The 26,065-nt window shown below is 41.3% G+C and overlaps 1 protein-coding gene across 7 annotated transcripts in view; it reads right to left on the reverse strand.

The window, feature by feature from the left end:
- Positions 1-1,558: 1,558 nt before the first annotated feature.
- Positions 1,559-26,065, reverse strand: part of DOCK9 (dedicator of cytokinesis 9) — a 213,744-nt gene continuing 189,237 nt past the window's right edge. For 4 of the 7 annotated variants that reach the window (XM_065896284.1, XM_065896285.1, XM_065896282.1 and 1 more), the window contains 9 exons: positions 20,319-20,441; positions 19,690-19,803; positions 18,984-19,019; positions 18,001-18,147; positions 14,237-14,447; positions 8,748-8,938; positions 5,655-5,755; positions 5,381-5,519; positions 3,312-3,434 (listed from right to left, as the gene is read on the reverse strand). In XM_065896284.1, the coding sequence (XP_065752356.1) occupies positions 3,312-3,434; positions 5,381-5,519; positions 5,655-5,755; positions 8,748-8,938; positions 14,237-14,447; positions 18,001-18,147; positions 18,984-19,019; positions 19,690-19,803; positions 20,319-20,441 (1,185 nt within the window). Of the gene's footprint in view, positions 3,435-5,380; positions 5,520-5,654; positions 5,756-8,747; positions 8,939-14,236; positions 14,448-18,000; positions 18,148-18,983; positions 19,020-19,689; positions 19,804-20,318; positions 20,442-26,065 lie in introns of all 7 variants that reach the window. The other 3 variants (XM_065896286.1, XM_065896281.1, XM_065896283.1) reach the window with 2 other exon arrangements.

Raw genomic sequence — 26,065 nt, forward strand, 5'->3', positions numbered from 1 at the left:
TATAGGTAATAACTTAAAACTTTTCTTTTTTGATTTTTCCCTTCCATCTAAAAAAAAACAATTATCTCTGCTTACTTATCCCTCCTTTCTTAAATAATGAGTAGCACACTATTTGCACTTTTCTCTGTCTTGTGTTTTGTACATATGGTATCTTGAAGATCACTCCAAAGCAGTAAACAGAGATATTAATCCCTTTTTACAGCTACACAGTGGAGTCACTGTGTAGATGTACAATAGTTTATGCAAACTATTGTACTATTTGTTGATTGTACTATTATGTTGATGGAAATCAAAATGTTTTTGAACAGAGTTTCTACACTGAGTAACTCTGACATACGGTTATGTAAATACCAATGATTATTACATAAGTCACCTTTCAATTTCACATCCCTACTCTCAACAGCTTTCTCCATGCAAGGGGCTGACTTTATTTATGTACACTACCTAGAGTTAGTTAGTTCCCAGGTGGCAAATATCCCTGATAAAGTACTCAATAGTGTTTTATTTCCAAAATTACTTCAAAGAATTTTCCCAAAGGGGGAATAGGGAGTTCTTGTTTAATGAGTACAGAGTTTTTGTTTAGGAATATGAAAAAGTTCTGTAGATAAATGGTGGTGATGGTTGCACAACGATAAGAATGTACTTAATGCCACTGAACTGTACATTTAAAAATGGTTAAAATGGTAAATTTCATGTTATGTAGATTTTACCTCAATAAAAAAAAAGAATAAATAAGATCTATGGAAAACATTTAAAAATTTATTGAAAATTAGCAATAAAGATTTCTTAATGTTAAAAAACATAGTTTTCCCCAATAAACTGCTACTATAATATGTAACTTTATACCAAAATTAAAATTTTATGCATAAACTAAATGAGGTTTTTAATTGATGTGAATGTGCTTCAGTGCAGGGTCAATAGATGTCTTCATCTTAGAGATGGTTCCTTTCTCCACTGTTGTAATTAGTGATGGTTGGCCACCTTCCAAGCTGAATCTTATCTGACATGAAATCTGTACAAATTACTTCCCAAGTTTAACCACAAGGTAGCAAGTTAGCTCTTTCTAGATAACATTTATCTTACTGAACGATGACCTGCATTTTATGGCTTCTAAATGAGGCATTTGTGACCAGGAAATCCAGCTCGGCGACAAGGGAGACAAACTCTTATACCTATCCCTGCTGGTGCTAGGGAGAGTCAAGGTTTATTACACGGGGCTGACATGTCAGAGACTCAGGGCAAACGCAGAGAATCTTCTCAAGCCCTAAGTCTGGATCCACTAATGAATGGGCTGCAGCCTAGTGAGTTGTCGTAACTCCTCACATCTCTTCTTCATGACCTTGTCGCCATCTGTAAAATACAGCCTTGCCCACTGATAGAGAAGTTCCAAAGACACCATAAGATCCTTGGCATCTGGGTGCTCAGGATGTACACAGCATCATGATTTCCTTCCTCAACTGGTTATGAAAAAAGACAGCCTCCAAAACCCTTCAAGTAGGAAAACCAGCTATTTTATTTCTTGTGAAAGACTCCTCTTTCTTCCATCACTGGAACTCCGGGGCTGAGCGGCTCCTCCACTGGGTCCCTGGGCACACCACAGGCAGGACCAGCACCTGCAGTCTGAGGCATCACTTGACTCGGCTTCAGCGTTTATGATGATGTAGGGCACAGGCAGTGTGGGCACACCTGGCCGCTGATGCATTGCTGGGATAAATGACCATCTTATCCCAGAGTACTCACCTTCAAAGCAAGCAGGGAGATGATAAAGATGGAGACCTTGGTAGAGTTGAAGAGGAAAAGACAGAAGTATTAACTTGTCTATGTATACTTGGGAACAACCAGTAGAATTCAGAGCCAGACTGCAGTGTAACAAGGCATTTATCCACATCCCCTGGAAGATCTGGACCCTAGCCCTGCCTCTTGAAATCTGTACCATGGAAACTTTGCACAAAGGCAGAGAAACGGGTATAATGATTCCCACGTACCCAGCCTCAGCTTCCACAATTACCAACATTTGTCACCTACCTACCCTCTTTTGTTCCCCCTTAGGTACTTTAAAGCAAATTTCTTTTACCACATTATTTCACCCCCAAATATTTCAATATCCTGCCCCTCTTAGGACTGTCAGACAATAAATACCCAATACTCACTACCAGAAAATCAGCAATGTTATTTTTAATACAGCTGTGGTACAGAATGTTTAATTACAGCAGGGCAGAGATTCTAGTTAAATAAAATTAAAAACCTTTATTTTTCCCAAATATAAAATTACTAAATTAATGTCTGAAAAGAAAATATAACATGGTGAAAGCTTTACATTACACCACTATTCACCACAGGATTTATGATTTACCAATGACATACTCCACCATTTTGGCAAAAGGATGAAATTTTTAAAACAGTTTATAAACCTAACATAGCAAAGACTGTATACATCTCCATATTGCACTTTTTTTATGTACAAGAATAAAACAGTAAAGTCAAGTGTGTTGCATATACTAAGAACAACACAAATCTGTCACAATTAAACTTTATGCGGAAGCTGATGTGAGTATTAAAAATGTAGAAATGTCATACGTGTATGTACACAATGCCAAGACTGTATTAACAAACTCTATGTACATAACAGTATACTGTACTACTTTAAATGTTTAGCATAGTTGTGTTTATTAATACAGGCCTTTGGTTCTAAACTGCTTGACTAGTCTTAAGCTCACATAGTTTCTTAAGCTTTCATATTTTTTAAATGCAAGTAAATGAGTATAAAAGCACTAAACCTCCGGGTTCACTGGTACAAAAATTACAATGGTCAGTTCCCTTAGGTCATCAAAAACTAGTCACAAAAATAGTTCTTGTATTCAACCTGAATGTGCCACAGGAAAAAAAAAATATTTTCAAGATTTTCCAGCTTAGCCTAGAGGCAAAAGGTTACCCCAGCCTCGATTTCAGTGCTATGTACATTCCAGAATACTTGTTTTCTCCAGGCCGTTTATTTTTAATACTACTCTGTAAGGAAGAATAAAATTTAACTCCAGCTTAAGAGTGTCCGCCACATACCTCTGTTAAGACATAATGAAAATGTTGACTATTGCCAGCAAGGTTTAAAAAAATATGTGTGCTCTCCTACGACCCTGCAGAACATCTGCTATGAAATAACACGGCTCTTTCTTTCCCTTCTCGCGCGTTCCCCTCGACTGCTCCTTGGGCTCCGCCTCCCCGGGCCTTGGCATGTGCCCAGTGAGTAGCTTTGGAGATCATCCTGAGTTTGCAAATGACAAAGCAAGTCCCCACACGCGGTCCACGAGATGACGTCACACCACGGAGGACGAGCTGGTCATGCCGTGAACCAGCGTGCTTGTTGGGGTCCCACTGATGGCGTTGAAGATGTGAAGGGAATTCGGCAAAACGCTGGTCTTCTCCTCCAGGGGGCAAATCTCGAGGCACAGAAACACAAGGTTACCCAAGCGTAAACTGCTCCAAATGACACTTCTCACATTTATCATCCAGTGGCCACTGTTACTGTGAGTGGTGGTGCCCTCAGAGAGCTTGGCTTTGGTGGTTTGCAGAGGGAGTGTGTTAGCTCACCTCATAAATGACGTTTTTCAGATCAGGATTTTAAGGAGAAAGTCAAGAACAACATGTTTTGTTTCCTTTCCAGGTTAGTGAGTAGAGAGTCTTCTAACCTCACCAGGTTATAAGGCACCTTGAGGCCTATCCTACACATACTTGATGGGGACACGACCTGGCCTTGTCCCCTGGAAAAGTCTTTTTTAATTGAATCTGGAGCATCGGTGTTCTCTACCAGCTCCTTCTCTTAGGGTCTTACAGATTTCTACCCTGGGAGCAAGAGTGTGGCTGCCTCGCTGACCCTGATCAAGTCTCTTTCACGCTCAGTAATGCAGGGAAGAATTCTAAGTGCAAGACTTGGGCTATTGCCAGGTGGAAACTGAGAAGAACATACACACTCAGAGGCTCCCCTGGAAAATCCAAAAGCAAGTCTACTCCAGGTCATGACTCTTTTTGCTCAAGGGTTCAAAGTTTAATCTTCATAGTTGTTGAGATAATGAAAAGTTCAAGGTGTAGTTTAGAGCACGGCATGGCATTGTGTCCATACAATCTGGAAGTTTATTTTAATATTCTCAGCCCACAATTTTCTTCCTACTTTCATCTTTTCTAGTGCCAAGTGCTGGCACCCACTGACCAAGCTCTCCGTCCTGTCTGGAGGCCCCATGGAAAAGACCTTGAGCTTTCTCCAAAAACTTGTTCCCATGAGACCTTCTCTTTCTGCTTAATGATTCACATGTTTATTCAGTTTTGTTTTCCTACTTTTCTAAATGCCCAGAAGAGGGCTTCTTTTTGCACGTGCATGGTCATTACGTCAATGTCTGCAGTTGCCCAAACTCAGTAATAACTTTATGTGAGCCAGTTATCAAGATCCAGAGAAATAAAATAAAAAAATGACATTACCATCCCATCTGAACGTGTGAGCATGGAGGAGAGAAAAAAGCAAGTTAAAGCTTAGACATTTAAGTGAGTTTCCTACAACAGAATCCTTCTCACTAAATCATCACATGGTACGTTAACTGACACAAATGGTCTTGGCTTCCATTTTGCGAGAATGAAAGACAGTACCGTAGGGAACAGACAGAAGCAGTCGTGTGCTATCAAGGTGCCAACACTAATCATAAAGACTGAGTCCGTGACTCAGAAGAAGTCGCTGTGGTTGATGGAGAACAGACCCCTCCAGAAGCAATAGGAGAGGATCGCCTTTGAGATTCACTCAGTTCCCTGGGCAGCCGTCCCCCCTGATGACCACTGAGCCCACATATGTAATCCTACCAAAAGGAATTCATACAGGAAGACGACAGTAGCAGTGTAATCAGGAAAGCTGCCCACAATGACAAGGAATAAAGAAGTAGCCTTGAGGAACCCATGAGGGCACCCAGGTCAGCTGTAAACAGTAAAAAACTGAACGACCCTATCTCTTTAAATGGTGAAAGACACTTACTACAACAGAGAATTCCTTAAACCAGGCTGGTAAACCCTATTCTTCCAAAGGATTGGGTGAATAAAGAAGCTTCCAGGAACGGTATTGGTATTTTTTTTTAATGTGAGGTGTTTTTGAGCTAGATTAAGTGATAAAGAGGAGGAGGGTGCTGGTCTCCTCTGGTCATATTAGACAATGACGGGTGAGCACAATGTTAGCTGTTCCCCAGGTACCCATGGTTAGGTAGTAGCGGCAGTGCAGCATGCTACACTATCCTTCAGATAGCAAAATTCTGGAAGGATGTCGGAGGGTTTAGGCCATCATTGGGGGCACTTGAGACCCCAACTGATGTGTGCTCCCTAAAAATGAGAAGCGCTCCAGAGTGGCACCTACCTGCTCATGCATGATTTCAGAAAGCTCTCTCGTCATTTCCCTGTAGTTGGCCTTCATTTCCTCCTGATACTCTAACTGGTCCTCTTTGATCAGCCGTTCATTTACCGCTAAGGCTTGACCGCAAGCTTCCACAAATTGCCTGGAACGGTGTGGGAGAGGGAAATCAAGGCATGTACAGAACACAGGATGAGTCCAACTGGTAGGATCTCGTTCTTGAGTGAGCACAGAAATGATCAATACTTGAAGAAAAAGAGACATTTCCCGTGTGCTTTACCTGAAAACTTCTTTAAGCAACTTCACTTTATTGTCAGGATATCTCTTTGTGTTTGTGTCGTCTAAGAAAGCTCGGGCATATGCTAGTGGACCGGCATTGACCTAGATAAAGAACAAAGATCTTAAATTACGTTATGAAGAAAATACCAATTATCATTAATTTAGTTTCAGTTGGCATTTGCTAAAAATGCCGCTTGAGTGAGTTAGTCATGACCTCTGCCCTCCAGGAACTTAGGACACCAAAGAGGAAACCATGAATAAAGCTCATGATGTTATAAGCGATTTGATTTTAGCGTCTTAGCCATCCTTAGGGCACTTGTGATGATGGTTCATTTTATGTAGGAAGAACCAATGCTTGGAAAACTTAAGGACCCATTCGAGGTTGAATAGCCAATAAGCAAAACACCTGAGATCAGAGCCCAAGTCCTCCAACTGGTATTTGTGCTACATGACACTGAACTAAGAGGTCAATCTGGCGAGTGCAATGAAAACTGAAAAATTAAGCATATGAGCCAGTTTTAAAAAACCAACTGTTCACCTCATGGAATTGTGTAGATAGCCATGGGCAAGCTGATCTGCTATCCTCAAATGAACTAACCATTCAGGTGGGCTGGAAAGACAAAGATTTGGGGCATTTAGCAACAGGATGAGTGAACCAGAGCCCTGCATGTCTCCTTTAATTCACCAAGAAGAGTTCGCCGAGGTTGGGTAAGTCAGGAAACGTGGGAGTGTCGAGAGAAAGAAGGTTAGACACACTGGATGGGAAGGAGAAAGTTCCAGGCACCTGAGACATCTTGGGAAAGGTCCTGACCATGTGATTAGTGCACGATTTTTCCTGGGAGGCCTGGTGGACTTGGAAGGTAAGTAGGGAGGGCTGTCTGTCTCGTCTGTGGCTGTCGGTGAAGGGGACGGGCCGTGGTCCTGGTCCACAGTGTACAGGACTTGCACAGTAAGTGTGCCGAGAGAATTCACACCAGAGGTGGGGAGACGGGGGCACAGACATTAGAGGTGGGGCCCTCTGAGACAGGGACAACTAGCTAACCCTTGGTGATGACTGGGTATGTGTGGAGAGCTTTGTTGACAACCTAAAGGTAACCCAAATGAAGGATTATCCAAAACGATACATATGTTCAGTTTCAAGAAGATGCAGAAGGGAAGCTGATGAGACTTCATGAAGTCCAGCATGACAAGACCTTGGAGTGGAGTGCAGAATCCCGGAGCCACCTGATGGCTCTATCCTGTACAACAGCAAGCCCAGAGGCTCTTGGTGGAAGCATTAAAGAAACACACAAATAAAACAATAAAGTTCATTTCCCCTGACTCCAGCTTTGTTGTTACCCTGGAGGGTGCACGTGTATAAACGTAATCTCCTCATTTCATCATGGAATTCTTTGCTTTTCAAGATGATGGGGCATTTATAAAACTCTAAGGTCACTCCTAGAGACTGTCATACGGAGTGAAGTAAGTCAGAAAGAGAAAAACAAATATCGTGTATTAACACATATATGTGGAATCTAGAAAAACGGTACAGACGAACCGGTTTGCAGGGCAGAAATAGAGACACAGATGCAGAGAACAAACACACGGACACCAAGTGGGGAAAGTGGGGTGGGTGGTGGTGGTGGTGGGATGAACTGGGAGATTGGGATTGATATGTATACACTAATATGCATTAAATAGATAACTAATAAGAACCTGCTGTATAAAAAATAAAAAAACAAACAAAACCCCTCAAGGTCACTATCAAATGGCAGGGCACATCTTGCCCTTTAGAAGGCTAGACCTGTCCAGCCCCATCCCTTACTGGCACACACACTCTTCCACTGGCCTTAGATAGAGGCTGGATGTTCCCAGGCCAGGTTTTGTTTTCAGCTGCAGAAAATTTTGGCCTCTGGCCCATTATCTACTCCATCATGTGGCTGGAATATTTATCATATTCGCTTGATAACTTACTTTGGCACATTAGTCTTTTGGGCCATAAGGGAAGAGGCTGAAAACATCTGTGAAAACTTTTGCAGTGAATGACAGACATTTAGAAAAATGTTAGGTAACAGCTCAGCGAGGATCTGATAAAAAGTTGACAAAAACTGACTTCAGGAAATGAAACCATTGTATTACAATCTATATGTAACTTTCATAAACACACCCTTCCAGAAAGAGAAAATAATTGGATACGGGAATATATACATAAAGCAGATGATAGAATTATTTATATACATTTAAAAACATCAATAAAGCAAGAAGCATGCTGGTCCCTGGAGGGAGTGATTTAACATCTACTAATTTCTTAGGAAATCATATACGTAAAATACCTGAAAAAAACCTCCATGATTGAAGTGCACTATACAAACATAAAGGTGCATATATCATAAGTGTTTAGCTTGATAAAATTTCACAAACGGAACATATTTGTATAATCAGCACCTAGATCCAGGATGACTTTGTCCATAAATGGTACACATCACTTGAACAGCTATAGGAAAAATAATGTCTAGACCCCTATATGCTACCACATACAAAAACCAATTCAGATAGATTGCACACCCACACAGGAATCTAAACAAAGAAAACATAGAATATCTCTGACACAGATTTCTTAAAGAGGACACACAAATAAAGGAAAAATTGATTAGCTGGGCTATGTTAAAATGAATAATTTTGTTAATAAAAGATACCATTAAGAGAGTGAAACTTAATGTACTTTTTCAGGTGCAATTTTCATAGTAACCAGAAAACAACAGTTTTATAAGAAAACCTATAGCTATCCACACTTGCTTTATATTTAAAAGAGTCTTTATGCTTCCAATTAGGCACCCAGAATTCCTCAAATTATTGAAAAACCAGGTTGTTTGGAGAGCCATCTCCTACCCCTGGCAGACAACTTGGTGAGAATGACACTCTCATAGCCCCAAGGCTACCGCCCCTCTGGCATCAGGAGAAACTGCACAAATATTGAAGGGAGGTAACGGGGATCACCTGATAAAGCCAGGGATCTACACTGGACCTTGCTGGTGTGAACGACCTAAAATTTTCCAAGGTCTAAGGATCTGTTCTCTGTTGCCCTGTGGTTTGCTTGGTCCGGCGCCCGGCTCACCTGGACGCTCACACTGCCCTGGAGTTTGAGCTGCAGTTTGATCATGTCCACTTCGGCCGAAGAGCACAGCTGCCGGAGCTCGGCCACCTTCTTACTCATCTCGTCAATGGCCACCTCGATGGGGTTCAGGTCCGTGTGGTGCTGGTACATGACGGGGATCCGCTTCTTCACGTAAGGGAAGCAGTGTATGGCTGTGGAGGAACACGGCCTAGAATGAGTCCACAGCTTGCACGTGCTTCACTAGTACTGAGGTAGAAGTGATCATTACTCCCATTCTACAGATAAGGAACCCAGAGCTTGCCTAGGTCACATGCCAGTATTTCGTGGAACCAGAATACTGTCCTCGTTTATCATTGTGCATGACAGGCATCACATAAAGTCAAGAGAGTTGGGTTCTTGTCAACTTTAATATGAGAAGTTTGTCTTTGAAGAAATCACTTTCTCATTCCCTGCTCAATTTTCTCACCCATAAAGGCACTACTTCCTTGGAAATTATGAGAGCTGAATGAGCTAGTAGGTATAAGATGGCTTTGCAAATATAAAAAAGACTAAACAAACAGTTTTGAGATATCCTATAATAAATTAAGTCCAGAAAAGAGTTCCATAGAAATATGCTTGAGCCATAGAACAACTTTGAATCACATGCTTACGTTTGTACGGCCAGAGAAATCAATGAAAAATAACATGAGAATATATTTCCAAGCAAAGTATTTTATGAAGCAGAAATTCACAAACTCTTTGAGTTGCATAATAATAAAGATATTTTAAAACTTTTAACTGATTCAAAAACATTAAATAAAAATATTTAATTTTTCTCACTTTTTTTTTTTTTTTTTACCAAAAAAGGCACCACTCGATATTGTTTTCCTTTCTTATAAGACACCTGAACATATCAACACCAAAGAGTTCATTTAAAGAAGAACAGAAAGGTTTTCCCGGAGGCACAGTGGTTAAGAATCTGCCTACCAACGCAGGGTACACGGGTTCGAGCTGTGGTCTGGGAAGATCCCACATGCTGCAGAGCAATTAAGCCCGTGCGCCACAACTACTGAGCCTGAGCTCTAGAGCCTGCGAGCCACAACTACTGAGCCCGTGCACCTGGAGCCCGTGCTCCGCAACAAGAGAAGCCACCGCAATGAGAAGGCTGCGTGCGTACCGCAAGAAAGACCCAACGCAGCCAAAAATAAATACATAAAATAAAATAAATTTATATATAAAAAAAAGAACAGAAAAATAACTGGTTCCAATTCGGTACTGTTTTACATTTCTACCTTATTGCTTGTATGGTATATGTAAAAATCTATAATATTCTTATTTAATATATATTTATGAATAAACAGGTAAACATATGCTTAAAAGCTTATTTTATTTTTTAACAAGCTAAAGTAAGATGGAGTGTTATGTTTGGATTCTTTACTATTTACTAAGTGGCTGGGGAGGGTTTACTCAAAAAGGACTGATCACAAAATGAGAAAGCCCGGCTCCCTACAAAACACAGAGTTCCCTTGGGTTACCCAGAGTCTGAACAAGGCTGGAAAAGACATTCAACGTGATGCAACCTTGTTTGTCACACACTTACAGGCCTGTTCTAGTCGCTACATGTTTTATCAATCTAAGGCCAAGGGTCTGTGTCTACTATTTCTTCTGTGTTCCTTGTGGACACAGAGTTTTTAAGTGGCAACCCTGGGATTGATAAGTCCTCTCCGGACTGAAGGCTCCTTTGATACATGACAAGAACTAGATGCTGCTGTTTATCAGCCAGGGAGACAGAACACGGCCCTCCGGCCAGAGGTGAGTTCGCACGTGATAGACTGACACGCTTTACACAGGGGAGGGCCACTGCATTCTCACTTGTCAGGACACACGTTTCATGAGGCTAACAGCCATGTCCAAATACACGCGATTAGTGTCAGCGCAGTGTTTTTAAGTGCCACAGTGCGGTAGCGCCATTATTTCAGAGAGAAAAACCAACTCCAACAGTGTCTGTGAGATGTGCACATTGCGCTGATTTCACTCAGCCAAATAAGTCCTGAGTCACTGCTCCTTACGATGGTTAACTGGAGAGTCAACGAGGCAGAGCAGGGGTGTGATGATACAGGAAACTCCAGTCTGTGCGTGAGCCTCCCCGGTCCACGCAATCTGGGACTGCCCCGGCCCCTGCCTTCCTTGCAGGCCTCATCTCTCCTCTCACTGGGGCTCACTCAGCTCCAGCCATGCCTGCCTGCTGGTCGTGCCCTGAATGTGCCGGGCACAGGGACCCCTGCCGCTGGCCTCTGCCCCGACGGCGCCTTCTCCCTCCAGACATGTGCAGGGCCCGCTCCCTCAACTCCTTCAAGTCTGGACTGTCAGTGAAACCTACCCTGGCCACGCCATTAAACTGCAGCCCCCCTGCCCCCAACCCTACAATTCCAACCCCCTTTGCTTTTGTCCGGAACGTGTATGACCTTCCAACACAGATACATTTACCCATTATATTTACTGTTTACCATCTGCCTCCTCCTGCTAGAGTCTAAGCTTCACAAGCCAGAGAGCTCTGTTTTGCTGACACGCCAAGTTGGAACATTGCCTGTGCTCAATGAATTTAGCTGAACTGAAGAATGTATTACTGCCCAAATGGCTAAATGAAAGAGCAAACTGGCCTGGAAGGTGGAAAATTCGGTGGTGGACTGAGTGAGCCACCGTGTTATTAATCAACGCCCCACACCAGTGATCTGTAGCCCTTCAGGCAGGAGGACGAGGGAGAGATGGCTGAGAAGCGCGGGTGGGTGTATGGTCTGGCTGGACCGAACAGAGGGTGAGGGGCGGGAGGATACTTCCAACCTGAGTAGGAGCCTGGACATGATTTGCAAGACTTTGGAACAGTGACCGGGAAGAAACTCCATGGAATAAGTTCCACGAAAGAAGGAACAGGGGGAATCACGTAGGGAGGCAGGCTCAGAAGTTTACACCGAGGGGGCCTGGAGGGCAATCATTAGGTTTTTCAAAGGATTCCACAACTGCAGCTAACTGACTAAACTATCCAGGAAAGTGAGCCAGTCTGGGTTCAGAGGGCAGGGAGGGCAGGGGCTCCCTGACAACTTAGAAGGCCAAAGGTCAGCTCTGAAGCAATGCAGTGGAAGAAGAACCTAAGGGATTAATAACACAAGGGAAAACTCTCAAATTCAAAGTCTTCAGAATATCCTGGTCTGTGTGTCTTTAACTGAAGGTGGATGTAGTTTATAGGCTCCTAATAGCATTTTTATAACCCCTTCTCTAAATCTTTACACTACCCAGTAATTATCCTTATGAAATTCTGAGAATCTTTCAGGGCAAAAACTGCACCCCTCTTTGGTGCTGTGTCATGTTATAATCTCCTTTCACTCCTCACCAACCTCAAAAGGCAAGGAGCTCAATCGTGGCTGAGATGTGGCAAAATGAAGTACATTCTTTCCACACCTGGGCATAATTTACAAAATTCTTTGACACCAGATGGATAGTACAAATCTCTTTTTACAGATGAAAAACTAAGGTGCAGCGAGGTTAAGTGACCTGCCCAAGGTCACACAGTGAGGATGTGACTGGGTCTACAGGACCCAGGCCCAGGCTCTGCACTGCCCACACCTTCTCAAGGTGGTTGTTTCCCAAGCCAACAGCCCCTGTGTCTACTTTGCTTCTCTCTGCAGTGGGGTTACTCTTTGTCCCCTCTGCTCTGGCAGGTACAGAGCTTTGCTCTAGCCCGTTATCTAATCAAAACTATTTCTGTGACATAACTGGCCAAGGAAAGCACCTCAAGGTAACTGTTTATGAATCAGTATGCTACCTGAGCAGAATAATCATAATAAAAAATCCTGATCTTGACTCATCAGTGAGCTAGGTTTATTTAAATCAGCAGTTCTCAAACTTGAGTGGCATCAGAATCACCTGGAAGGCTTGGTTAAACACAACCAACTGGGCCCCACCCCAAGAGTCCTCGATCCAGAAGGTCTGGGTGGAGCCCAAGAATCTGCATTTCTAACAAGTTCCCAGGTGATGCTGATGCTGCTGATATTCCCACAAACAACCTTTGATAAGCACTGATTTGAGGTCATCACAGCTGTAGAGATAAATGTGGTAAGCTGGTAAATCTCATCAAATGACTCCACCTAGAAATGCAGTTATTTTGCTTAGTAAGAATTTGCTACTGTGTCCATTAGAAAAACAATTCATTTACCTACGGGGAGGGGTTAACGTTTTAGAGGCCAATATTGTTTGTGCCTTACATGTTATCTTATTATTCTAAAAGCAGGAGCAGAGACTCCTTCTTTAAGAATGTAGGGTTTGGGGGTGGGTTTTCTTTGTATTTTAATTTTTATCTCAGTTCCCTCATAAGAATGGTGAAAAATCCTGTGCAATAGGCTGTTCTGAGCTATTTCATAATGAACCATATTCTTTCCTTGGCAACAGCTTTACTGAGACATAAATCACACACCACACAGTTCACCCATTTAAAGTGTACTGTCCACTGGCGAGGGTGGAGCCTCATCTGAAACATGCCACCCTCACAGTGCTCCTTTCACTAACTATTACAATGATCCCTGCTCCCGCCCAGGCGGAACACCTGACAGCATCGACTGCTGGACAAGCAGCGGGTGCTTTCCAGGTTCGACTTAAGTGTGGCCACTCTTTGAAAAATGGGCTTCAATAGCAGAGATAGACACAACTGGCATTCTCAATAGCCTCCTCACCAATTTTTTTTAAGTCAAGAAAGCGTTTTATTTCAGGTTACCCGTCATTTGCTGACCCTAACCCTAAGAGCGATGGCGTCAAGCTCCCCTAAAGAAGGTAGAAATCACTCCCAAGATGACTCTGCACTTGTCAGGAACAGGGAGATGATGCACAGCATAGTTCTGGGGGTGGGTGATCAATGGCTAAGCAGTACCAAAGGATCCATTAAAACTCCGGCACAGCTGAATGGGCAGCCTGTGAATGCAGTGAGCTTCCTGGTACTGGAGGTGCCCAAGCTGAAGGTGGCCAGCCACTCAGAGACTAGGTGGGTGGGGTCCAGCCTCATGTCCCATTTATTCACCCCACCTAGAATCTCTGAGCAGGCTCATGCTGGTGTGTAAGGGGTCTGTTCCCATGACACAGATGCAGCACTGTGTGCGGGGGTTCTTGACCTGGGGGGGCCACGGGTCTACAGAGTCTGCAAATCACTTGAAATTGTGTGCAAAAGCATTCTGAGCTGTCTTCACCAGATTCTGAAAAGGGTAAGCTACCTGACACTGGGTATGAACTTCTGGTCTGGTGGAAGAATAAAATACAAACAGGTAAATAGAAAAATGTCATGAGTATTCGAAAGCAAGCATTAGATACACGTTAAGCTGAAATGGATATGTAAGGAAAGTTAACGAAGCTCGAAGGGCCCTTCCAATTCTAGATGCTTCTGGGCCCCTTCTGGAGGGCTCTTTATCTTGACATCTGGGCTGATGTCTGGGTGTGATTCTTAAAGAAAGGGGCCAGGAAGACTGTACCTGTCAGTATGGTGCGCCGTTTGCACTGCTCTTCAACGCCTCCCTGCCTTTTCCCAGTCTGGGTGAAGGGCATCTCAAACATGAAGCGGCGAATGTTGTGAGATCTTTCAAACTCCGTTTTTCTTTCTTGCAATTCCTTCTCATCAAAGAATGGGATCACATGAGTCACCTGGATATACGCATACTTGGAATCCAGATCCTTCGGGTTGACCTTTAAATGCATAAAGGAAATGGAATATTGCTATGGCTATTGAAAGGACTCCTCCCAAGCATGCCGAAGCTGCGTTTTTCCACTTCGTATTAGTAAAAGTTTTGGGAAATTTCAGAAAAGTTTGAAAAAAAATAGTACAATGAACACCCACATACCCACCACTGAGAACAATTGTTAATACTTTGCTATATTTGTTATATGTGTCTATTCACACACACACGTATATGTAGACTTTTTTTTAGCTGAAACATTTCAAAGTAAGTGGTTCACATCATGACACTTGAGGCAGCATCTCCTAAACATGAGGATATTCTCCTCCATAACCACAATACATCATCATATGTAACAAAATTAACACTAATTTCCTAATAGTGCCAAATATACCAAGTTGAGATGAATTTCTCAAATGTCCCAGAATATTATTTATAGCTATTTGTGTTTGAACCAGAGTCTAATCAATGATTGCATTTTACATTTAGTTTTGTCTCCTTAGTCTTGTTTAATCTAGACTATTTTTTTTCCATGACATTGACTTTTTTGAAGACATCATGCTAGTTTTTGTGTGGAATGACTCCCTGTCTGGCTTCCTCTGATTATTTTCTAAGCCGTATTTTTACATATTTGGCTTAGAGACAAAAATGTTTATTTTACTAATAATGTTTAAAGCCTAGGCCCCCAAATCATAGTTAATCTGTAGATAGATTAGATATAAACAGATGTAGATGAATTAATTCAATACAGGTACAGACTAACCTAAGACTGCTCAGATTATCAATTTAGTTCCTGACAGACTCAGCACATGAACGCTTTTAAAACTACACGGCTAGACCTCGTGGTGCTCTAACTTCTGTGACATGCTAGAAAATTAAACATAGGCACTTTCCATACAAAAAAAAAGTTAATTTATTAGGGAGACAAATCTACTTTGCACATATTGTTTTTAAGCTTCTACAGCAATAAAAGGGGACATGAAAGAAATGACCATACAGAGAATTTGGAGACGATCCTGGAATGAGGGCAAGCAACTGAGATCAAGATGGGTTTACTGGTCCCAAATTATCATGCACCACTGTTCTCTTAACAGAGATGTGTGTGAAGAAGCATGAAAAACAGATGTGCAAGTGCCTTAAACTCTACAAGTTCAGAAAATACAGTCATGAGTTACTTTTCTTTTAGAAAAGGCCATCTGGCCAATCACTATAATTGTATTCAAACCTCTTAGACTTAACTTTCTTTAGCAGAAACAATTTAAAAGCAGAGGAAATGACCAATCTTGCCTATATTTCAGTGGTGTTTCCCTAGTTTTCACTTTCAAACTTGTATGTGTGCATCAGCAGAAGGAATAAAGGACTGGTGTTTGAGGAAGAGAAGAAGGTCTAGGACGTCCTTCAGCTGCTGCATCAAGGACCACATATCAAAAGGGCAAGAAGAACCAATGCGTGAGAACCTTGACAGAAGGCTGTTAAGGTTAAAGCCACAACCTGACCCAGACAAAGGTTTTGGTTTCAGAGAAAAAGGCAAGCTGGACCTGAGTGATTTGGTCTAGAAAGGAAGTAGGTCTTAATAAGGTTGTGTTGAGGTTTCTAGCTAAAAATGGACCAACAATGTACGTTTGTCCCTTTTCCTTTGCGCAACTCTATTAAAATGACAGTATAGAATTAACCAGCAAGGACCAAGAAGAGAGGATAGAACAGCAGTGGATGAATTTAATGAATATCTGGAAGGCAGGTGCATGGAGATGTACTCCCTGACTTGGGAGAGAAAGTTCTAACCCAAGTTCCCATGGAGAGGGGCAACAACAGGGGAGTCAGATCACCCCACAAAAGCCTGTTGTGATATACTTAATGTCTGCGTTCCCCCAAAATTCTCATGCAGAAATATTAACCTTCAATGTGATGGTATTAGGAGGCAGGAGGTGATTAGGTCAGGAGGGTAGAGCCTTCATGAATGGGATTAGTGCCTTTATAAAAGGGACCCCACAGAGCTCCTTCACCCCTTCCTCCATGTGAGGACCCAGCAGTAAGACAGCAGTCTGTGAAGCAGTTAGAAGAACCTCACCTGACACCGAATCTGCTGGTGCCTTGACCTTGGACTTCCCAGCCTCCAAAACTGTGAGAAATAAACTTCTGTTGTTTATAAGCCACCCAGTCTATGGTATCTGTTATGGAGCCTGAACAGACTGGCGCATCTGTAGAGGACCAGGGTTTTGGTGACCAGGAGATGTGTGGGGTGGCAAGTGGCCCAAAGTCTATGTGAGGTGGCAGAACCCTGGGTTCCCTTCCCTAGTTCCAGCCCCACAAGAGAGAAGAGACCGCCCGTTGGAGAAACCAGTCTGGAAAGAGTCTAAGTGGGTTCACCAGTCTCAGCAGAAAGCAGGGGCAAGGAACAGAGCAGGATGCAGGGAGGGCAGGTGAAAGGCTGCAAGCCGGATGTGGGACCTTCGCCCTTGCTCATCCCCTGCCTCCAGAATTCAGAATTATTTCCCCCTCCCTTGTCCCCTCCCTACCACCTGGGCAGGAGACTGGAAGAGTCTTCTCTGGAGAAAATGAAGGGCCCCAAGGAAACAGATTCCAGACACTGGGGACTCCAAAGCAGGGCTCAGGCCCCCAAAAAATGAACGAAGGATCCTCCAAAAGGATGAACTGAGAAAAAGGTAGAGCTTATTGCTGCTGGAAACTGAGCAGGAGAAGCATTTTTTTTTTTTGCAGTACGCAGGCCTCTCACTGTCGTGGCCTCTCCCGTTGCGGAGCACAGGCTCCGGACGCGCAGGCTCAGCGGCCATGGCTCACGGGCCCAGCCGCTCTGCGGCACGTGGGGTCTTCCCGGACCGGGGCATGAACCCGTGTTCCCTGCATCGGCAGGCGGACTCTCAACCACTGCGCCACCAGGGAAGCCCAGGAGAAGCATTTTTAATGCAACGAACAGAAGTTCTATCTTGGCCTGAGTTTCCGGAAACAAAGGGATCCCATCTCTTGGGAGATGTCCTGAAGACAGTGGAACACATAAACATATAGGAAAAATGTGTACATTCAGAAAGGGTTTTCATGAGAGTGATACAGCAGAGGACAGCCTCTCCAAGTAGAAAGTAGATCTCATTCCTACAAATGTGCTGGCTAATTAGTTCATTCCTTGGTCTCTCTGTCTGCCCATCCATCTGTCCATATATCAGACAATCAGTCAGAGTGTCAAGTAACATGCCAGGCACTGTGCTAAGTGCAAGGAAAAACTACAAAGACAAACAGAACCTAGGACCCTACTCCTACAGAGTTTCTAAATAGCGGGACTAAAAACAGTACATCCTGTCAGATGTTAATTATTTTGTAAAATAATATCTTTAAAATTATGAAATAAAGGTTTGCTTAATGAAAGACACCTGGGACGCACAGAAAAGTATTAAGAAAAAAAAATACACCTGCCACTCAAGGCCAACAATTCCTGACTTTTTCCTGGGTCTTCTTTTTTCTACCACATTTATAAATATATAATATATGATCAATCATACATAAAAAAACAATATTATATTGCTATAATATGTTTCCAAGCATAGTCATACCTTGCCAGAATCTTGTATCATTTTGACGTTTTCAGAACCAAATTTATCTGAGTAAAGTTTAAGGAGTCTCTGAGAAATTTCTGACAGAGGTGTGAGTTTGGGTTCCTTGTAGATATACTCCTTTCCATCTTCATCTTCAAAGAATCCCTGTGACATAAAGCACAATTAGAGCTATCCCCAGATATAAGCCCAAGGCTTACCACCCAGGAAGGATTCTTTTGTTACAGGAGTTAACAACAACAAAAAAGGGAATGATTCTAAAAACAAAATCAGGCTTTCCGAATAGGAAGGAAAATGATAATAATGTGAGGTCTGGGTGCAAGGTAAAGGCGAAACACAAAATTGCAAACTCATCCAAGAATGCTGTCGTTAAGTGTTGAGGGAAATGAAAGATTGGGGATTCAAGACTGTGTTCCCTCGGTGAAGTCTAATCATGGGATTCAAGCCTGTTTCACATTCCCAAGGAGCAGAACTCACTAAGACTCACTAAGACATGACTCAGCAGCCTGCTATCTGCAGGCCTCAGAAACGCTTCTCCTGATCTCTGCCGTTTACTCGGGATTTTACGGCATAAAAGGAAGCATTCTGGTCTGGCAAAAGTTATGTGAAGTTGGTGTAAATTATGTTTTGTCTTCCTGATGAGACAAATATTAAAGGGCTGTAGCATAAGATCAGGAAATATTTTCATTATCACCAGTCATCATCTGTTTTAGCACCAATCATGTCTCGATACAAGAAGGCTAAGTATTGCATGGGAAGTGAAAAAGGTTGAAAACTAAAAAGCCCAGATTGGGTTAATATTTGAAATAAATTAAAAAAAATTTTCTCATCTAAAATGAAAGAGAGAAAATGGTGCAAAAAACACAGTATATAAAAGAAAAAATGCAGGCTAACATGAAACAAAAAACACCCACATCAAACTAGGAGTTTAGATGCAGTAATTTCACTACATTACTTGCTTTTTATGTATTTACTGTAATTACCTCCACATCTGTTTCACTGTCTGTAAACTGGTATTGCTATAAAGTTATAAAAGACAATAAATAACAGGATAAATTGAAGGTTATATAATGCTCACAGAAAACCACACACCCTGAATAAATGGATTGTAATTTATACTATTTAATCATGTTAGAGACTTGGAGGTTAAACTTTCAGTTAAATTTAAATGACCCCTTTTCTAAAGGGTTTCTGAAATATTACAATGGTAAATCTACTTGCAGAGATATTGTATTATAAAAGATAGAGAAGCACAGGGACAAAGGAAACCACAAAGTCTTAATTTTGGTTTAAAACATGCAGTATAGACGTGTAAGGGAACAGGTGATTTATTTCTGTAAATGGAATAAAATGTTAATTTTGTTTTGGAGTTTGTAATGACTGGACAGATATACATACAGACTTGAAAAGGAAACTTGCAAACCACACTGAGGTACCAAAGATGCCGCTAAGAATATCTTATGGAAGGAGAACTTACCGCTGCCTTAAGAAAGTAATAAAAAGAAAGGAAGAAAGAAGAAAAGGCAGAAAGTTTACTACTGAGGAAGATAAGAACCATACTAAACATGACAAATTCATCAAATTAGCATTTCTAGAAAACAGAAAATTTACAAAATACCACTTTGTATATAGAGTTTAAACAAGAAAAAAAGGACTTGGGACGGCCTAGAGAACAGAGAGGAGGCTCACCTGTCCGAAGAAGGCTACTCGGAAGTACGTCCCCAGAAGCCTTCGGCCTGAGTGCATGACCTCGGTCACCTTGCTGTAGGCTCGGTGCAGTGTGTCATACAGATGGGCCAGCCTCTGGAAAGCAGAACAAACCCCATTTCTTCCCACTTGCAACTAGTAGAATTATTTTAAAATAACAATGAAATGATACTATATAGGTGAAAATTCGTTGGACTTGAGTTTCAAAAAAAAATCAAGAATGAATTTTGACAGCACAACTGGTAGTGATCATTATCCAGCTGTTTTGTTTTCTACCCAAAGGGCCATCCTGCATATTGAAGACCCACTGGATCTCCAGTGCAGTAAGCCCATTCAGTCCTCTGATGACGTTTGCAGTCTTCGCTTTTCCTACTTCATTCCTTAGCTAAGAGGTGGAGTGCCAGAATTCCCACCCCTTGTCGTTTGAGATTTGAGGTCTGGGTAGAGGTGTGACACCTGATGGCTCTGAGGGTGGCGACTGCCAGTTTCACATGGCGGGTCAGAGGTCATTGCTCAAATGGCCTGCTTGCGCTTTCTGCATATAAGAATGTCTGGGGATGTGTGTCACTCCACTGTCCTCTCAAACGGGAGAAAACAAACCACTCAGATACCTCAAAATCCCTCCGCTTCTCGTAGATGGGGATGATGAGCTTATAAATGTCGGCGATCAGCTCATAGCGCTCGGCCTTCCAGAGTCCGTCTGCACACTGTTCCAGGAGCTCCATGAGCACATCCTGATCAAAGAAGAAGGCCCCCGGCCAGGAAAGAGTGTTACAGGGAAATTGGCATTGTGTTCCTTGCAGAATACATAAACGGTTAAGACGGCCAGGAAGAAAATTTCAAAATATGTAATATTTTAAAACACTAACTTCCATGTTTCTTTTTTTTAATGAGCTGTTTTCCAAACATGTTTACAAACAGAAACGAAGGGTCACATTGTGTAACTGTGTAATAGTTAAATGCATGGAAAAAAATTGAAATTGATGGTTTCACACAGGCTCTCAATTTTTGTTCTTAGTTTTCTTTTTCTAAATATAATTTAGACTTTCTTCCTTTCTGAGGAACAATGACAATGCTGAGACATGGAAAGTCACTAAGCATGACTTCAAACCAATTTAAACATCTTAGAGCAATTCAGTAATGGAGTGTGGTAGGCACTACGCCTGCCTCACCAACATTCTTTCCCTTTTCCTTTCAAAATTTCTATCTACTTAAGTTTGCGCAGTCACCCTGCCTCCATTAAAGCCCTTGAACTTTGGAAGAAGCTAACACTATGACTCAAGGGCTGGGACAGGTGCCTCAGGTTTAAACTAACCAGCATAAATCTATCATCATGAATCTATCATGATGAATCATGATGAATCACTGCTTCATCATGTGACCTAAACTGGCCAATCAGGGTGAATTTTAGGACCCTTGCTGGGAATGCTGGGACAGATGCTCTCAGCAGACTGGACATCCCATGGCCAGCCAGGGGCCTGTCTGACCTATTAACAGAGTGGAGAGCTCCTCCTCCGTTCCAAAGTAACTGTATCTTTTACCACTTTGTTAAACAATCAGATTGATTTGTCAATCCTCTGTGGAATTTACTAATGGGAGTCCATTTATTCGACCTTTATTTAAGCCCATTGGAGTAGGGTTTCATTAATGAGGTTGAGTAAACTTCATGTGCTTATTTGTCATCTATATAGCTTGGGTGAAGTACCTATTCAAATCTTTTCCTCACTCTTCTTCTATTGGGTTATTTTCTTATTGTTGGGTTTTGAGAGTTCTTTATATATTTTGCATAAAAGTGATTTATAATTTTCTCCCAATCTGTAGCCTGTCTCTGGATTTTCTTAACAGTGTCTTGTGAAGAGCAGATATTTTAAATTTTGGTGAAGCTCCATTTATCAAGTTTTTATTTTCTGGATTGTGCTTTATACATTACATCTAAGAGATCTTTATCAAGTTCACAAAGATTATCTCCTATGTTTTCTTCCAGAAGTTTTATAGTTTTGTATTTCATATTTAAGTCTAGGATCCTTTGATCCTAGAATACAGTGTAAAGTACAGGTCAACTTATTTTTCCCATATGAATGTCCAGTAGTTCCAACACCACTTGATGAAAGCCGGTCCTTTCACCATTGAAGTGCCTTTGAATTTTTGTCAAAAATCAACTGACCATACCTGTGTGGGTCTATTTCTGGCTTCTCTACTTTGTTCCATTGATAGATGTGTCTGTCTTTGTGCCAGTATCACACTGTCTTGATCACTACTGTAGCTTTATAGAAGGGTTTCTCCACATTGACATGAACAATATTTTGGGCCAGATAACTCTTTTTTCTGGGGGGCTGTCCTATGCATTACAGGATGTTTAGCAGCATTCTTAGCCTTTACCCACTAGATGCCAGTAGCAGTAGCACCACCCTTCCCCCTTTTCCCAAATTGTGACATTAAAAAACCTTTCCAGACACAGCCAAATGTTCCCTGGGAGAGAGGGGGCCAAATCATCCCTAGCTGAGAACCACTGCTTTATCTTGAAATCAGATAGCACGGCTCTTCCAACTTTTTCAAAATTGTTTTGGCTAGTCTAGTTCCTTTGCTTTTCCTTATAAATTTTTGAATCTGTTTATCAATTTCTACCAGAACTCCAGATGGGAGTTCGATTAGGATTGCTTTGAATCTGTAAATCAATTTAGGGAGAAGTGACATCTTAAAAATACTGAGTCTTTCGCACCACTTATTTAGGACTTCTCTGATTTCTTTCATCAGTGTTTGGTAGTTTTTAGCATACAAATCTCTACAGATTTACACCTAATTTTTCAACGGTTTTGATGCTTTTATAAACAGTACTGTTTTTTAATTTTGATGATTGTTTTTTTTGGAGTAAAGGCCTTTATTTGAGTAAGATTTAAAGTCATCCAGCATACCTGTTTGTAGGAATTATACAAAATAATTGTTAACAATATGGTGAAACTATGGTATAAGAATCTCTAAACGTGAAGGTTGATCGATTTCTGTACACTGATCTTATGTCCTATGATCTTGCTAAACTCAGTTTTAGTAACTTCTCTTGTAAATTCTTTTGGGTTACTTCTGTCACAAAAGACAACTGCATCTTATGTCAATATACGCAGTTTTATTTCTTTTTCTTACCTTACTGCACTGGCTAGAACCTGCAGCACAATGTCGAATAGGAGTGGTAAAGCAGGTATTCTTGTCTTGTTCCCAATTTTAGGGGGAAAGCATTTAGTCTTTCACCATGAAGTATGATGTTACCTGTAGGTTTTTCGTAGATAATCTTTTTTCTTGAAGAAGTTCCTTTCTACTCCTAGGATTTTTTTTTTTTAACTCATGAATGGATATTGAATTTTTTAAAATGATTTTTCTGCATCTATTAAGATGGTCATAAGACTTCCCTTATTTATTCTGTTAATATGGTGACTTATATTAATTGGTTTTTACAGGGTTGGACTAACAGTGCATTGTCAGGGTAAACACCACTTAGTCACAATATATTCCTCTTATTTATATAGTGCTAGATTAAATTTGCTAATATAGTTTTTAAGGCTTTTATAGTTGCCTTTTAATATGTTTGTATCCTCCATAGTTCTGTAAATAAAGGGCATGACCTGTGTTTTTCATTACCAGCCTAATGTTTCATTATAGTCCTAATGTCTACGGTTCATAGGTCCAAAGAAAATAAACATTTTAAAAGCAGTTGTGAATCAATTTACCAGAAAATACTACCTAACTGACTTAAACAAACCATCTTTAAAGCAAGACATTTAATTCCTATGTCATATTTACAACATACAAGTCATAAAACTGTCATCTGTGTGACTAAACGCTGTACCAATGCTTATAAAGAGGTATATCAGTTATCTCATACTTTTATTGTAGGTCTCATTAAGTGGAAACACTGAAGCCAGAATATGTAGTAATTATCCTAACAGCTATAGACAAAGAAAAAAGTCAGTAAAGGTCTTAACACCATATCTTTTCTTTGTGCATTTGTATTATGAAGTTGCAAAACCTCTCTCTGTTTTCTCTTAGTTTTGTCTCAAATCTTTTCCAATGGAGAATCTATCCAGGTTAAATATGACAAAATTTTATGATTTTTCTCATACTTCTCTGATTATAAAAAGCGACATAAAAGAAAAGCATAAAAATAAAACTTGTATAGTGTCAGTGTCAACGTACTTACTTTAGCATATTTGTAAAACTGGGAAGGTAATAAAGGTCTAATCTAATTTGGTAGTTGTGATGATCAAATAAAATTTTATCCATTAAAATGCTCTGAGGGCTTCCCTGGTGGCGCAGTGGTTGAGCGTCCGCCTGCCGATGCGGGGGACATGGGTTCGTGCCCCGGTCCGGGAGGATCCCACATGCCGCGGAGCGGCTGGGCCCGTGAGCCATGGCCGTTGAGCCTGTGCTCCGCAACGGGAGAGGCCACAGCAGTGAGAGGCCCGCGTACCGCAAAAAAAAAAAAAAAAAAAAAAAAAATGCTCTGAAAACTAAATGCTATATGCAATTAATAGGCCAGTTAAACAAATTTCTCTTTTTCAATCATCACTTTCTACTTTGTATTAATTTTTGAAAAATGATATCTTACTTCTACTGGGTAATGTAATATCCCACAGTGCCACATACATATTTGGTAGGCAAGAATTTCTTGGATGAATGAATCGATCTGCATTTTTGTTAGTAATATAACAATATTACTATTAGCTGTCCTTCGCTGTAGGGAAACGAGTCCTTTATCAAAGCCTTGCAATTCTTACATTTCTTAGACCACAGACACTGCACTGGGTATTTATTGAGCATCTTCATTCTCAGTGATGCTGTGGGACTACAGCAGAGGTGAATGAATTCTGAGAAGACCCAATTTCCCATCAGGGATGAGAATGCTGTACAACCAAGGAATTCTTCTGATAACAAAATAGTCAAGGCATGGAAATTTACCCATCTTAAAGCTATTCTTAGGTTTAACTTACAGACTACTCATTTGGCCCCTTCTTTTCTCACTACTGGGTTTTGTTCAAACTATAGTATGGCTCACACTGTAGATGTAAACACACAGTGATGACACCCTATTTATTGTGGATGGGATCAGAGAGACCTAAAGGTTCTTAACTCCATGCTTAGCAGTTACAGCACAATAAGACTCTAGAGTAACTTCAATATAATCTCATAGAAAATTGAACATTCTTCTCAAAGAGTTATAAATGTTATAACCAGGCACAGTCACTACCACATCATTAACTTGATTCTTTCATTCATTCATTCATTCACACATTTTACCAAGAAGCTACTACATACAAGGCACTGTACTCGACACTGGGTTTATAAAACAAACCTATATAAATAAAATTGAAGTTTCTGTAATTTATAAAAATGGCTCTGTAGATTTTTACTAAATGTGGGCTGGGGGTGGGTTTGGGATAGTTTATCAGGTTATGTGGTATACACGAAACTGGCTTTGAGGAGGAGGCCCTCAAAGACACAGAGAGGTTGTCCTTCGAAGCAGCTAGAACTGATGGACTAGAGACTCATGACCACCGACTGGAAGAGATTTGACGTGCTTGCTAAGATACTGAGGACTGAGAAAACCACAGTGATTTCAAATACGTGCCAAACTGCAAGTCAGAAGGAAGACACTCTGAACTGAGAGCAGTAGGCATTTACTGACTTAACAATAGTCTGTGTGTCTCTGAGTGAGTCCAGGGGAGGCCAAGAATCACGTGAAGAGAGCACTTCCTGCTCATAAAGCTCAGATCTCTATGCAGATCCATAAAGAGATGACAAAAGATGGTGGTGAGTGTGCTGATAAATGCGCAGGGAATCAGGGATGCAGAGAGGAGCAGCACCTATCCAGTGATGGGGGATGGGGGGCCATGGAAGGTTGCAGAAAGTGATGACTGGCTGAGTCTTACACAACATCAGGAGTTAGTGAGGTGAAAGTGAAAGGTGGGAATAGCAAGGAAGAGGGGGGAGACATTCCAGGGAGAGGGAACAGCCTGGGCAGGAACGTGGGAGAGACGGCAGCACGGTGTGTGAGAAATTTATAAGTAGTTTGAGGGCCAGAGTATAAAATCTGAGTCAAACAGGGCAGACAGATGAAGTTGGGGAGGTGGAAAGATTAAATACACAGATTAAATAGCCACATTCAAAAGTTTTCTAAAAATAAATTAATAATTGAAATAGATAATTTTATGAGAAATGAAAATGCACACAGACATACATCCGCTATCACAACAAGGAAGTATTATATAAGGAAGATGTTACTTGATTTTAAAATGATGTTCTGTTTATACCTCATAAGGCGTCTGTGTATAGCAGCCTTTCAGGTATATTTTGAATGGTTCTAGATTTA

The sequence above is a fragment of the Phocoena phocoena genome, chromosome 18, assembly GCF_963924675.1.
Source record: "Phocoena phocoena chromosome 18, mPhoPho1.1, whole genome shotgun sequence".
NCBI lineage: Eukaryota > Metazoa > Chordata > Mammalia > Artiodactyla > Phocoenidae > Phocoena > Phocoena phocoena.